General features: G+C 44.5%; 1 protein-coding gene across 3 annotated transcripts in view; it reads right to left on the minus strand.

The window, feature by feature from the left end:
• Positions 1–974: 974 nt before the first annotated feature.
• The window catches only part of SMARCD2 (SWI/SNF related BAF chromatin remodeling complex subunit D2), a gene marked incomplete at its 5' end in the record, with an annotated part of 28,093 nt that continues 14,150 nt past the window's right edge, over positions 975–14,917 (minus strand). For 2 of the 3 annotated variants that reach the window (XM_079948797.1, XM_079948799.1), the window contains 11 exons: positions 975–1,080; positions 1,478–1,579; positions 2,977–3,099; positions 4,416–4,620; positions 5,557–5,654; positions 5,759–5,920; positions 6,552–6,653; positions 7,622–7,717; positions 8,655–8,774; positions 9,009–9,131; positions 9,724–9,766. In XM_079948797.1, the coding sequence (XP_079804923.1) occupies positions 1,027–1,080; positions 1,478–1,579; positions 2,977–3,099; positions 4,416–4,620; positions 5,557–5,654; positions 5,759–5,920; positions 6,552–6,653; positions 7,622–7,717; positions 8,655–8,774; positions 9,009–9,131; positions 9,724–9,766 (1,228 nt within the window). In that variant the 3' untranslated portion in view covers positions 975–1,026. The remainder of the gene's footprint in view (positions 1,081–1,477; positions 1,580–2,976; positions 3,100–4,415; positions 4,621–5,556; positions 5,655–5,758; positions 5,921–6,551; positions 6,654–7,621; positions 7,718–8,654; positions 8,775–9,008; positions 9,132–9,723; positions 9,767–14,917) is intronic. The other variant, XM_079948798.1, reaches the window with a different exon arrangement.

Consider the following 14,917-nt stretch of genomic DNA (forward strand, 5'->3'; position numbering starts at 1 on the left):
TAGCTCAACAACGCCTGGTGAACCACAGTTCCCTCATCCTGCTACAGCTGAAAGGTACATCTGCTCCTCGAGAGCAGCCTCCGTTTGTAGGGCAGAAGAGAAATCAGGCAAGCTTAATTCAAGCTGCTGCTTAAGAGTAATTTTATTAGAAAACATTCAACATAGAAACTGGTAACATTCTTGTTCATAGTGAGTGAACATCCCATCAGCTCCTACTTGGCCAACTACATCTCAAGAGAAGGACCAGAAAGCAAGGAGGATATATTCTAGATTTAAGTGCCGAGGGGCCAGGAGCTTGGGGACTGAAGGCACTTGGGGTGGGGGGTGGCAAGAAGGCTCAAGCAAATCTCCCCTTGGCTGGTAGCCTCAAATGTTTCCTGCAGTACATGTGGCCTTGACCGAAGAGGAACAGGTCTCCACTATTCACTTTTTAAACTTCGTGCTGGAGAACCATGGAAGAAATATCAACTGATTGTCATTAACAGAACAGCAAAACAAACAAACCCCTCTTCAGAACCATGCTGTTTCAGAGGGAGGAAGGGCACCAATACATATTAACAACAAACTTCCCGTTACAAAAAAAACCAAACCTGCTCCCAAAAAAAAGAGATAGTGCAAAGACTAAATGCCAGCAAGCAAGGCTGACACTTTGGAATGGATGAAGCTTTGGTTAAAAATTGAGCAGCAGTAGCAGCCACCCAACATTGCAAGGGAGGCTGCTGAGACTCAGCTAAGAGGTAGAAGGCAACTCAAAAATTCCCAGTGTCCCAGAGGCAAAGCACATAGGAAGGGTAAAGGGTGGGGGGGGGGTCTGAGGAGCTCACTTTTCTCTCTAAAGGAGGTTTTAAGCCTTGTATAATCCCCAGGTGGATACTGAATAAGCTTCCCCCCTATCCCCAAATGAGACAATGGGGGCAGAACTCCCCCAGCCCTGATAGAGGCAGAGGATTTTGGACAAGCATTGCCTGGCTGCTGGTCCACTCCAAAGTACCACAAGGTGCAGAAGGGGTGCTGAAGGTGGCAGCGCTAGGTAAGGCGAACGCCAAGCACTTGTTCCAGTTCTTGTCTGCGCTGCTGAACCTGGAAGATACAAGAAGGTCACAGTGATGAGCAGGAGCAAATAAGCACAGCCAGGCATACGTTTTGCCTCCCATGGCAGAAGCACAGTGAGGCCTTCCTTGCTCTCCAAGGGCAAGAGTCTGATTCTCAGGTGTACAATCACTGAGGAAAGTAAATGGGAGAAGAATGGAGCAAGTGGAGGCTGTAGATCACTTGCTGGGATCAGCTGTTAAGCAGCAGTAACAAAAGGAATCTAGGGAAGGGGCAAAAAGAAAGCAAGAAAGGCGATTATTGGGGTGTGCTGGAACTGAAAATAACATCCTCCCTCCATGGCCAAGTCCAGGTTGGGAAGATGCCGCATGACTTTAAATAATAGCGAATGCCATATAAACACTTTGCAGAAATAGCCTCTCCAGACCTTGGCAAAGATGTGTCTCCCAACAGCCTCCTGCATCCACGGTTGTTGGTAGAACTCCGCACGCCTCTCCTCTTCAGGGTTCCCAACCACGTCGGTGATGATCTAGAGCAAAATGGGGGGAAAGGGGAAGCTATTTCCTGTGCTGCCAATGTTGAGAGTTTCAAAACAGCGACTGCAGCAAGATTACTAAAACTGCCTTGTTGAGTGTCACTATAACCCAGCAATGTGTGCAACAGAGGCCAATGAGATGCTCACAAACATGGCACTGGTATCTCTCTTAGTTTCATCTGTTTGGCACTCTCGCGCCTTTTCAAAATACTACATTTCCAGCTGGAATACATCAATGATTTACTTTGCACATTTCTGCCAGTCTCCAAGAATCAAAACGTTCCTGAATTATTTTAACTGGCAAAGGAGGAAGGGGTAGACTAGGTGGACAAAAGACAGGGAACATGTTAGACATGGCTTACATATAGGGAATTGGGCTGAGCATGGAGAGAAACTAACATCAAAGGCCTGGGCAATCCCACTGTCTTGTCCTACAAGGGTCACAAGCCGGAATTGTGGCTGCAAATCAATGTATATAAGTTAATGGGAACCCAGTGTTGCTTTTGTGGAACAGAGAGATCTTTGGCCTTGCATTTGTGCTATTTTTATTTCTGTGCTAGGCTGTATTTGCTCTTGTGTTTACTTTTGCTGCTGCATTTGGCCATTTTTTCCCTGTTCCATGGGTTAGTGTTCTTACATATTAAAGGTAAAGGTAAAGGTACCCCTGCCCGTACGGGCCAGTCTTGCCAGACTCTGGGGTTGTGCGCCCATCTCACTTAAGAGGCCAGGGGCCAGCGCTGTCCGGAGACACTTCCGGGTCACGTGGCCAGCGTGACATCGCTGCTCTGGCGAGCCAGAGTCGCACACGGAAACGCCGTTTACCTTCCCGCTGGTAAGCGGTCCCTATTTATCTACTTGCACCCGGAGGTGCTTTCGAACTGCTAGGTTGGCAGGCGCTGGGACCGAGCAGCGGGAGCGCACCCCGCCGCAGGGATTCGAACCGCCAACCTTTCGATCGGCAAGCCCTAGGCGCTGAGGCTTTAACCCACAGCGCCACCTGCGTCCCTCACTCTTACATATTAACACTGATTATTTGCAACTGTTCATATCTGAATTCTATTTATTGCTCTTCATTTGTTATGTCATGAGATGCCTTGGGAACAATCTTGTGGAAAAGCAAGATGCAAATAATTGAATGACTTCGGGTGCAGCGAGTGGTCAGGGAGCATTAGAAGCTGTAGAAGCTGTAGCACTGAAGCTGTGTCATGCAAGAGGAGCCCCAGCACCACCATGCATACCCTTATGCTACAATCCTATACACACACATCCCTGGGGGTAAGCTCCATTGAACTCACTGGGATTTCCTTCTGGGCAGACATGCATAGAATTGTGCTGATAGTCCTTTTGCACACCCCTACCTGGTTTCTTCAGAGCCCAGTCCCTAAATTTACCTTCAAGTCCCTCTGCTGAGATCTGATCCACTCCTGGATGAAGTCCTGGGGATTGTTGCTGAAACTCAGCATAAAATCTCGCTGTGTCTTCAGCTGGTTGATCGACTCAATGGTTTCATGGATCTAAATGTGAATAAAGGATATAGGGGGTTTTGATGAAGGAAAAGAAGTGCTCCTCAGACTGAATAAGTCCTGACTACTGATTCAGGGGCCTGCAGGTTTAGGCCAGCACAGGGCGACAGGGAAGAAAACAGTAGAGACAGAAGTATGACATTTGGAGGTAAGAGGAACGGAAGCACTTCCCACCATAAAGCAATGGCTTCATGTTGCCTGACAATTTGGGGTAGGGAAGGAAGACCTAAAGAGAAAGGAGTATCAGATACAGACACAAAGTATTGGAAAGATTAAGTGCCTAGTTTTCTATATCGTTTAACTTCCTCTCAAGCCTTGCCCTCCTTTCTTCCTCCATAATCGCCAGCCCTTCAGGCACAGTCTCTCCCCACCCCCAGGTCTATGTGCGTTCACAGTAATTTGTACTAACTCCTTAGGCTAGAGCAAGCTATATAACCAGAGTTCTAGAACGAGGATCCCTGCTTTTTTTTTTTTTTTTTTGCAGTACAATACTTTTGCAAATTAGGTTAGCATGCTTAGTCAGCAATGATTATGCAATGGGTTTGCATAATTTTGCAGATGGGAGAAAGTAGAAAAAAGGTGGGAGGAAGAGAGCAAGATACAGAAAAAATGTATAGAGTAAGGACTGGATGGTCTTGGAGGTGAGATGTTCTGCTGCCATCACTGGTCTCTGTTCGTCAGAGCTAAAAACCTTGTTTAAATCCCACTCCCAAAATCAACTCCATGTTCTGAACACTCTGAATCCAATCTGTCATGGGTTCTGTTGGTTGCCATGCAGAATCCTAGCCCACCTGTTTACAGACAGCAAGAAGAGAGCCAGCCATCTGCCTAGACTTCCAACTCTCCAGATGCCAGTCTATTCACAGCTTGCCAACTTGCTCCTCCCCATTCCCCCTGCTCTTAAGACCAAATCCTACCTACTTGCTGTGTAACAGAGTCAATGCTTTTCTAATACCCCCCAAAAAAGAATTCAGAATTTCAGATTATACAAAACTACTTCAGTATGTAGGAAAACAAGACGTGCAGCCTACTCAACAAAAATGGGACAACTTGCACAACCTTGCTTTACTTGCACTGTTTATTGCAAGTACAGAATTTGAAATTAATACAAAATATTAGATTGCCAAAGCCAGGTTGGATAGGTAAATGCCGCACTATCTTGAAAACAGGTAGAGGCATCCCCTGCTTATATTTTGGGGATAAGCTGAGTGCCCCTGCAGGGCAAGGAGAGCATTACAGCACTCCCAAAGTTTGTAAGGTGGTATGCTTGATTCTGCTTCCTGCCCCAATGGTCACCAGGGCCCTACCTTGACATCCAGGGAGGCAATTTCCTGCTGGTTGGTAGTGGAGGCCAAGAAGTTGCTCATTTGGGCCTTCAAGGGGTCATCCACTTCCACATCAATGTCGTAACAGGCAGTCTTCTTCTGGTCATTAGGGTCCACACTGGAGGGGTGGGTAGGGACAGGAGGCTGGGATGAGGGCTGAGAATCTACATCTCCCCAAGAGCTGTTCCTTCACCAGCACCCCACAAATATTAGGATTAGGAATTGACTCTCTCATACCCAACTGCCCCATAGGGCTTCAACAGAGGAGAAACAGAGTAATCTGAATGGCATGGGTACACCCAAATTAGGATGCACAAATACATATGAATCCAAGGAAACTAATATAGCATGTTCCAAAAATATTTTTATTTATTTGAAGTATGCATATGCTGCCTTTCCTGGACTCAAGGAAGAATTATAATATAGAAATTAAAGCAGACAATGAAACCACATCATAGCAAATTTCATAAGCAGGAAAACACATCAACCTCAGAAAGTAAAATAAATGGACCTCACAGTCTTTTCAAAAGCATACTACAGAAGAACTAATCTTTTTTAGGCTTGAAACTAGTTCTGACACACACAAAAATCACATTTATATATGCTGCTCCAGTGGCAGAAAGCTTCCATCACTTCCTAGATACACCAACAGCATCTCCTTCAGATGTCCTGGAGAAAAAACTCCACCCTACCCTGATACTAATTTTTATAAATATTGTTTATCTTCTTAAACAGTTCTATGAAACAAGCCAACATTATTCCCATTTCACAGACGGGAACTCAGGAAACACATGGCTTGTCCCAAGGCCAAATATGATTGTCCATGGAAGAGGTGGGATCCCCCCACATATTACTATGATTGAGATTATACTATCTCCCCTTTCTCTCTCTGATGGAAGCTGCATTCCAGAGAGAGATAACAACCAATCAGAGCACAGATGGGGAGCCTCTTCAGACCTGAAACCCTCCAGGTGTTGCTGGACTCCATCTCCCATCAGCCCCAGCCACCAAGGCCACCGATCAGGAATGATGGGAGTTACAGGCCACTAACATTGGTAGTCCCAGGTTCCAACCCCTGAATTAAGAGCTTGCTCAGTTTCAGCTCCTGCCATGCCAGCCCTACCTGATCACATGGTTGATAACAATGGGATCTGGATGTTGCAGGAGCCCCGCCAACTTCATGGGGATCTCAGAGAATCGCATGCGGATGCAGCCAAAGATCTAGAATGGATCAAGAGAGCATGCCATGAATAAGCCCTGAGGCAAAAGACGGGGTGGGAGGGAAGTAGAGATGGGGCAGGGAGGCAAGCCATGTATCTACTGACCTGGCGAAAGTATCGGTTGCAGTTGATGTACTCTCGCTCATGACTGTCCTGGAGCTTGTTGTGTTTGATGTAGAGCCACAGAGCCTGCATGATGCTGGCCCGAGTCTGAGTGTGAACGCCCAGAAGGCGAGCCAAACGGGGATCCAGCTTGTACTGGGGAGGCTGCAAGGGTAATATTGCCTGGTTAATATGCACTTGAAGTAGGGTCCTCTGTAACCTCAGACCAAACTGAGTGTTGCAACCTGCTTGCATCTCCAAATCAGGAATGATTAATGGGACCCATCTGAATAACCATCAAGAGAGAGAGACAATCTGTAGCCAAGTGGTTATCCCAGGCAGACTCTGGCCAGGCCTCCGAACCACCCACCCCACCTGCCAGTTCTAATCCATAAGCAGAAACATTCATGAAAAGGAAGTCTGTTTTCATACTCCAAATGAATTACAGTCAACAGAAAGTCTGCAAGAGCACCAGCCTCTGAATCCAGTGCCTTCTCATTCTCAGTTGTATCTTCATAGTCCTACTTGGGCTGGAAACTTACTTTTTAAATCACAAGCACTGAGATTAATAGGAATTCAAATTCAGCACAATACTATGGTATCCTCAAGAAGGAGAACAGCTGTACATATAGCTGGAGGAAGTAAAGCCACACGATTTGTGATAATAAAATATGGAGAAAGAAGCTTCTGATCTAGTACTGCTGTGCCATGAACGTAATGTGCTTGGGAACCTGATAATTTCAGGGCACTACAACTCTCCTGCTCTCACCACCTACTGGCGCTTGTTCCCTGTTACCTGATGATCCAGCATGAGCAGAAGGGTGCATTTCACATTGACATCGCCTGGGCGCTTGACTTGGAAGCCATCTGTCTCTTGGGTTGTGGCCATCCGGTGCCACTGAAAGGGAAAAAGCCATATGAGATAGTGCAAGACAAACATGGGGAACAAACTGGTTCATTTTACCACACAGTAGCTGATATTTTAATGGTTGGTTTTCATGTTTTACCCTTGCTCTTCTAATCGGGTGGGGTTACAGAAGTTTTTATACTATTATCATCTCAAATATCAACAGAACACATATGGGAAACAGCCCAGCCTTATCCACTACTCTTACTCCATCCCCGGTATCTGAAGGAACCATGCAAGCCTCTCCAATGCTGTTCAATTAATCCAAAAGCGCTTTAAATGAAGTCACTGAGACTGCGAAATATCACAGTTCTAGCGATGGTGTAAAAAGGAACTGAAGACACTTCAATAGCATCTGTGCTAAAGGAAAGTTCTTTTTTTATTTGTATACATGATGTCAATCTTATAGACACACACACACGGGAACCTTTAACTAAACTAAGTGTGCCATTATGTGTCTATGTTGTGTGAAGTGGTGGAGATCACCATACGCAAAGGCTTCTCTAAGAATACTAGCACATGGTTCCACACAGTGATTGAGTAAACTGTTGGTTTGGACATGGGAGATGCAGTCATTAAGCTCCCAATGTAGCACAGAACCTAGTTTACCAAACAGGTTTGCGGTGAAGATAACCGAGACAGCATTGGAAGCATTCTGTATGCAATGGAAAGTTCTACAGAAATGAACACTGGTTATTGGTGGGGGGAACAGAACTTAGCTGGATACAACCACATGCCAGTACATAGCTCATCTTAAACCAAATCCAGGAACACCATCTGACCCCTCTTTGGAAACTGTTCTCTCCAGCAGTTATGATTCCAGGACCTGACCAATCATCTGCAAATGAGGCCAATCATCCCTCTCGGTCAACAGCGCTGTTCTCAGCCCCAGTTGTGTATTTCTGCTCCTCTGAGCTGCCTCCCATTTCCCAGCACAAAACATGCACCAAGTCACCTACCTCCACCAGGTGGTTGTCTGGGCCATACAGCTCTTTGTCTAGCTCAATGACCAAGCTCTTGAAAAAGGATGAGAACTTCCTCTTCTGTTTACTTGGCTGAGATAGAAAGACACAGGAGAAACTGAGCCCCGCCTTTCCCAGAAGCACACAGACAGCACCGCTGCCAAAAATACATCTCTAAAAGTGAAGGACAAACAAGCGGGGCCAACTCTGCCAATGAGGGACATCATTTAGCTTGCGCAATGTTAGGAGCGATACAGCCACTACTGACATCATCACTGTTATTGTGCTTTTCTGAAGAAAATGAGGGCCTTTCTATGAGACTGGGGAGAAAGAAGCTCTGGAAGAACTGGGAATTTTATAAAGTCTACATTCCATGAAGGTTGCTAGTTAAATGAGGAACAGTCCTTACTGTTGTGGAGTCTGAAATAATGCACTTTGCTATGTTCTTCAGCAATGAGATCATTTGGATCCTTTCAATTAGATTTGTCAATCCAAACTCTGGGAGGTGGGGATTTATGGCGCTAACATGCAGCCAAGTTGAAAGGGAAACATCAAACTGTCTTTTTCCACAAGGGAGTCGGAAAGAGCTAAAACAAATAACTGTGTCAAGAGATGAAGTTCCAGGTCTTATTGACAATTAAAAATTAGCAAATTATCAGGTCCATATAGTATCTACCCAAGAATTCTTAAGGAACTCAAATATGATCAAACAGGAGAGTTCTATTGCCCTCATGTCTGCTTGTTTGCTTCCTATAGGCATCTGGTTGGCCACAGTGGGAAACAGGATGTTGAACTAGATAGGTCTTTGGTTTGCACAAGCAGGACAAGGTGAAGGGAAGACACACAAGACGAGTCTTCTCCTGTATGGACAAGCGCTGAGGGTGCAGAGCTGGCTAGCTGAGATAATTGGGTGGGCCCATGTGTGCATGTATGAGTGATATAGGGTGTTTACCCTGAACTGATCTCCAGGGAAGCCTACATCAGCCACTTTCCACAAAGCTACCTATCAGCAGGGATGTTTCAGCCTTACATCGTCTAAGAGTTTGCCTTCCACACGAAGTTCCCACGAAGCTATGCGTTCACTGCCTTCAGATTCTTCCTTGCCAGGCGTAAAGGTATTGGAGATGTAAATGCGAAGCTTCCGCTTTTGCTGAAGTTTGGAGAGAAACATTCACTAAGGACAGCAATGGGATCAATTCAACCACACACCAATTCCTTTCCACAGGTCTGGTCCTTCTTCCCAAGGCAACCTGAGCTGGCAGTGTATGTTGCTTCTATAACTGAAGCCTCAGACTGCCAAGGAACACCCTGAAGGAATTGATCCTTTCGCTATCTCCATCCCTGAAGGACTTGACTAACTCAGTCTCCTTCCATCCCTCCTCACCGTCAAAGGTTTCTTGATTGCCTCCTGGATTTCCATCCTCTTGCGGGCAATAGTCTGGTCCAGCTTGCGCTCAAAGGCCAGTAAATCCATGTAGGCCTGAGACTCTGGGACTAGCTCACGAATCTGTGAAGACAGAGTCTATCAGGATGCCATCTCTATCAAGACAAGCATCCTTTGCCTCTGAGTAATTAGACAGAAGGGGAATTTCAATGAGTTCAACTATCCAAGAATTGTATCATGTTCCCCATCACTCCCAGCATGAAGACTTACCTATTCCTGCTCTGCATATCATTGGGAAAAGGGGACAAGGGGGGCTTTATTCCCCTTTAGCAAAGGGTCAATATCCTTCCATCTCACAATCACTTTCTATGATTGTTTTGAGGATAATTACTTTGCAAATTAAAGTTGATTAACAATTGTAATAATGGCCTGATTGACTGGAATTCTTGAAAGATTGGCCAGCCCAGTGGGAACAGCTGTGACATATGCAGCAAAATCTTCCAACACCCTCTAAAATACTGGGTTTATTATCCTCCCATTGCACAACTATATACGAACAGCTCACTCCAAAAAACTGCACACCCGAAGAATTATTCTAGAAAGAGCTGGCATAGCCTTGAGCCCTGCAATCTGTTTCTACCCATTTCTACAACATGTGCCCACTGCCTGCATCCTTCATTGAGGCCGAGAGCTCTCTCAGACAAGGAGCACTTACCCTCTGTGGCAGGACCTTGTCTGCCATCTTCCTCCTTTTGAGCCTGCAAGAATTGTGCCAAAAGAGCAAACTGTTAGAGGCCAAAAACGGTCTAGAATCTGGTGCCTAAGATCCACATGTATGGAAAGCACAAACTACGCAACTGGAATGAATTTCAAAAGGGAATTCTATAATATAGCTCCACCTGTATCAGCTAAAACATCTTCCTTGCTTTAAAAATAGTGATAAACAAACTCCATGTAGCTCAGTTCAGAGTTGGCTTGCAAAGGAGGGAAAACAACTGGCATAAAAGGAAATTATTTTCAATGCCTCTTCTTTTCTAGCTCCAGTACCAGCTCCAATAGTAAAAATAAAAATAAAAATATGTAGCTCTAGTAGCAAAAGCATCTGATTTGCATTTAACACTGAAACTCAGATGATGAACATTTGTGCAGGGAGTGGGGATCAGAATACACTTGATACCAATCTCTGTGCTTGTCCCCAGGAGAATGTGTAGCTATGTCATCAACGGTGATAGTTTTTGACTTCACAATAAGAGGGAAAATCAGGAAAACAGAGGCAGGAAGGATGATTTAGCAAGCCAAGAAAGGTCCTTTGCTTAAGCAGCAGGTCAGTCAGATTTTGAGGTGTTTCCTGTTGCCTAGTCAGATAAACCTAGGGACTGTATAGCTTCACTATTCTCATCACTTGGCAATCTCCCTACATTGTGTTTTGTGGACCTGTAATACACCATTCCCCACAGCTTTTTGCCTTTTAAAAAAAATCGGGGGGTGGGCATGGTATGTTGAAAACTTCTGTCTGAGCTAATATTAGTGTCCAAGAATGATCGATTTCATTAAACATACTTTTTTCACATGTGCAGAATCTCATTGTACATTCCTTGATGGAGTGGAATGTCAGAAAAAATGTTTGATTTTTTTTGTCGTAATATATCTGAGCATTTTGAGATGTTCAAATTCATATTATGAACCAGCTAACTTAGAACTTTGGGAACATTATGGCTTTTGTAATATTCCTAATAGGTGCCTGGCCTACCCTTCCCTCAAAAATACCTCAAGGGTCATATGCTTTGGCTTTATGCAGATTTCAGCTGATTCATTATTTTCGTGGTGAGAATGATACTCTTTGAAGACTCACTGCCACATTTCAAACAATTTTTAAAAAAATGCATTCACATTTCACCATGTGTGTATTTATTTTTATTTTAAAAAATAGAATAGCTGCTGCTACTCCCACCTGCATCCTGATCTGGATCATAACCATAGCACAGTTGGGCTTTCAACCTCCCACCCACCCACCCTCCCACCCACCACCCACACTGCAGCTCCAACAAAACTGCCCCCAACGTTGAATTTTTTCCCTTGGAGGGGAACTCCTAGATACCAAGAGCAACTTCCCTTCCAGGGCAAATAGCTTCAGGGTGTGTGCAATTTATTTTGTGGCTGTTGTCAGAGTTGTGTTACTCGAAAGGAAATGATTAACCTCTCCTCTACTGCAAGAGGGTGAAGAAGGGGGGAAAGGAAAGGCAGGGGAGAGCATGTTTCAGACCCATACAGTGGGAAATGAAACCCTGCCTGCAGCACCACAGAACAGAATTGCGCCTTTAACCCACCACAGAAGGAAAGGAACAGCTACGGAGCTCAAATTAACAAAGGGATCAAATTCTGGCATCTGAAATGGCAATCCAACAAGACAATAGACTTGCTCCCCCACTTCTACCATGCAGAACATGGCCCCTGAAGCCTGGATGCCAGATGTGTGCAGCTGCTTGTTTCTCTATGCATCTCCTTCCTTGGATTAAGCTGGCCGAGGAGAACTTGCCAAGAAACTGAATGTCATTTGCATCCCATTTGTTTTTAAAAACAGCTGGTAAAATCAGGCCAAGCAGGACTTGTGAGGAGCATGAGAGAAGAACAGATGAAAGTCCAGCTCAGCAGAAGTAGCTTATATAAGGGGAGTGGAGGATATAGTAGTGAAGGGAGTCAAAAACCCATATCATAATGAGAATGGGGTGCTGCTTAATATTAGCTATCTGATTTTCCATCAACAAAAAAAATCTGTAAGAGCCACAGAATCTGGACCCACCGGGAGCTGATAATATTACACAAGTCACTCTTCTTCCACTCTCCCTTCTGTAACAGGAGGATAATGCTGGGATACCTTGCAAGGCTATTATAAGGATTGCTGAAATAAGTTGTAAGGAGCACTTTGAACACTGGAAATGTAGCCTATAAATACCAAATACGTATACCGTTTTTCAGCTTTTTCTGGGAAAGTAGTTATTGCTTTTGAAAACTGTGCGCAGGTCAGGAAATTGGTGGAGACAAGTAGAACCTGCAAAGAAACTGCTAAAGTATCCCCACCCCCTAAGAGAAGTACCAAACCAAGCATTCTCCCAAAAACTGTTAGCTGTTAAGGGTTCAAGAAGGCCAATTCCCTCACTTCACCCCTGGCTTTCCAACTGACAACTAAAATTATATGACTCCTTGAAACCAACAAGCATACTTGGTCCACACTGGGCTGATCGCCAGGGGAGGGGGAACTTTATGTTCTTTCATTGACAAAGCTTACATACTTCTGCATACCTAGAAGTCTTCCAAGTATGTAGAAATAGCTGGCTATCTTGAAGAAAGCAGGCAGCCCAGGCTGCCATTATTCACAGTAACATTGAGCTTAAAAGACAAAGGCAGAAAATGTGCACATAGCAGTCTCCCTAGGCTTAGAGGAGAGGGGGTATACTACAGAGTTCCTGAGATAGGTCACAGAGAATTCAGATTGTCATTAGTGCATTTCTCACCCTTGTTTTGAGTCATTCCATTTTAAACATGCTTCAATTCCAAGATAGATCAGGGGCCTAGAAGGGGTTGGAAAGGCCTGGCAAGTGACCTTGGTTCTAACTAACTGAAAACAGAACTTGGGTGGATTCAAGGCCCCCAGGCCAACCACATCGTGATGTCTCAGAAGTCCCACCCTTCAGTGCTGGGAACTAGTAGTCACATACAGTATCTAGGGGACGGGGGAAGTGGACATCCAGGGAGAGAAGCAATTTGCACACAAAGAACATTGCCCTAAATCTTTTGGTTCACCTCAGTTGCTGCTATCATGAACAGGTAGAGAGGATTAAGTCCCATTATCGTTCCTACTAGGGTAAACTGTTCAAAATGAAGGTGGGACACTGCTGGACTCCTCCACTGCGATTTCTAGAAGCGACTGGGGTTTTTTTTTTATTGTGGAGGGAATTCCTCGGCTGCTTCATCAAAATGGTCTGTTCTATGCAAAATTGACAAAAATTTGCTTTTTGTGGAAATGCTCAGTTACTCTGTTGTCCCCAACATGCTGCTCTTTAGTATCGCTGACAATCTAAGAGTCTGGATGAAGGTAGAGCAGGGGTGAAGACGACTGGGTTAGACAAAGCACTAATTACAGTCCATATGAAGACCTTCTGTGGCAACAAAGACAGCAAAGCACACATTCTTCTCCATCTTCATTGCATTGGCTCAGTATTGTCTAGTGGAGTCATTCCAAGCAATATGCGGTTTAATTAGTCCTAGGCTTCTATCCTGTACCCTTGACTGCTCTGTAAGCTATTGATATGTTTGCTTAGCATTTAGCAGACAGAATTTCCCACATCCACTTCAATCCGTAATCCCCTTTAATGACAATGCCCCTAGCCAAGCTGCCCTCAGTCTCGTCTTATTGTTCTTGCTTGGATGAATTTCTGTGGGTGTAAGCAGAGTTCATAGTCAAGATCCTTGCAACAGTCCAACAAACGATCTGTGCTTGATGTTTTTTGCTAGTTCTAGCTAACTGAGGGAGGCCAGCTGCGCCTATCTGACTGACCATTTACATCTCTTTGTGCAAAGTGTGGTTCCTGGTCCTCTTCACAAGGCTATATTACAATCACTCCTAAAAGAAGCCCTCCTTGGAGCTATGAAATTGTCTACTTGCCTGGGACATGCCTTTTAGAACAATGTTATGGAACAAGTGATGGTGGTTCAGCTCAGATTCTCTGGATCAGAATGGTTTTCTGAACCCATTTCAGGTGGTAGTTTTGCCCCAATGTGTAGCCTCTTGACTACATTGGCTCCCAAGCTGGTGCAGTCATGCACTGGCAGAAGCCAGCTCCCAATTCAGCAAATTCTTTTGCATCCCGGCTCTGCTCCTTCCCCAAATGCTCTGTTTCAGCTGGTGGTAGCTTTTGCCTACTCTCCTGTCAGCAGCAGAACTGTTCCACTGGTGAAGACTAGAGGATCTGGGCAAGACCATTTTAAACCTTGCCATTATTACCTATTTTTGTACTGTTAAAGGTATTTTACTGGTTTTATTGCCTCTTATTTCAATCTTTAAATTTTCTCCAAGTAGTTCCAAATAAAACATAATATACAGAAGCTGCAGGAAATATTTTCTTTTTGTACATCTTGGGTTAAATCCTTTCCTTTTGGGTCCTACGCACCTTTCTCTGAAAACATCCAAGCTTGCTTCTGTTAAAAAATTAATTAAGAACTGCAAGCTATAAGGCAAGAAGTGGAAAGATAAGAAGAAAAAGGTGTTCAAGGAAGGAGAGGAGGGTACGTGTGGAGTTCTCCAAAGGTTGTTAATTTGGTGCCCAAATAATCAGATTTGATTTTGTTGGTCCTCCTGTGTATCATTTGTACTTCTGCTGCCAAATCTGCAATGCTACACACACACTTATTTGGGAGAGTCCCAATGAACTAAGTGGGATTTACTTCCAAGTATATATGCATATAACTGGGCTGCATGTCAGCAAGTGTAGGCAGTAACTAGAGATGAGCAATCCATCAAGAGCCTAGAGACCAGAGGAATAAAATTGGAAGTCAAGACCAGAGTCAAGTCAGGCTTAGAGGACAAACCAGAATGCAGGAGTGAAGAGTAATATCAGCACTATATTTTTACCACTAGATCTGCACTTGTTATAAATGTGATAATGCCTCAGTCAAGACCCACCATCTGGTAGATATAAGGTGTTGGAATGAATGGTGCCAACAATTATATGAAAATACCTCATAACAGCTAGCCAAAACTGCACCATGATCTTGACACATGGCTAGTGGATAACATTGCTGTGTGTGTTTCAATATGCACCAGCATCTTATGGTTTGCAACAACCCTCTTTGTTCTAGATACCAAAAGGTCTGGTAAGCTCCAACATAGCACATTTTTTTGGTATTCGCTC

This window comes from Podarcis cretensis, assembly GCF_951804945.1.
Source record: "Podarcis cretensis genome assembly, chromosome: 13".
Taxonomy (NCBI): domain Eukaryota; kingdom Metazoa; phylum Chordata; class Lepidosauria; order Squamata; family Lacertidae; genus Podarcis; species Podarcis cretensis.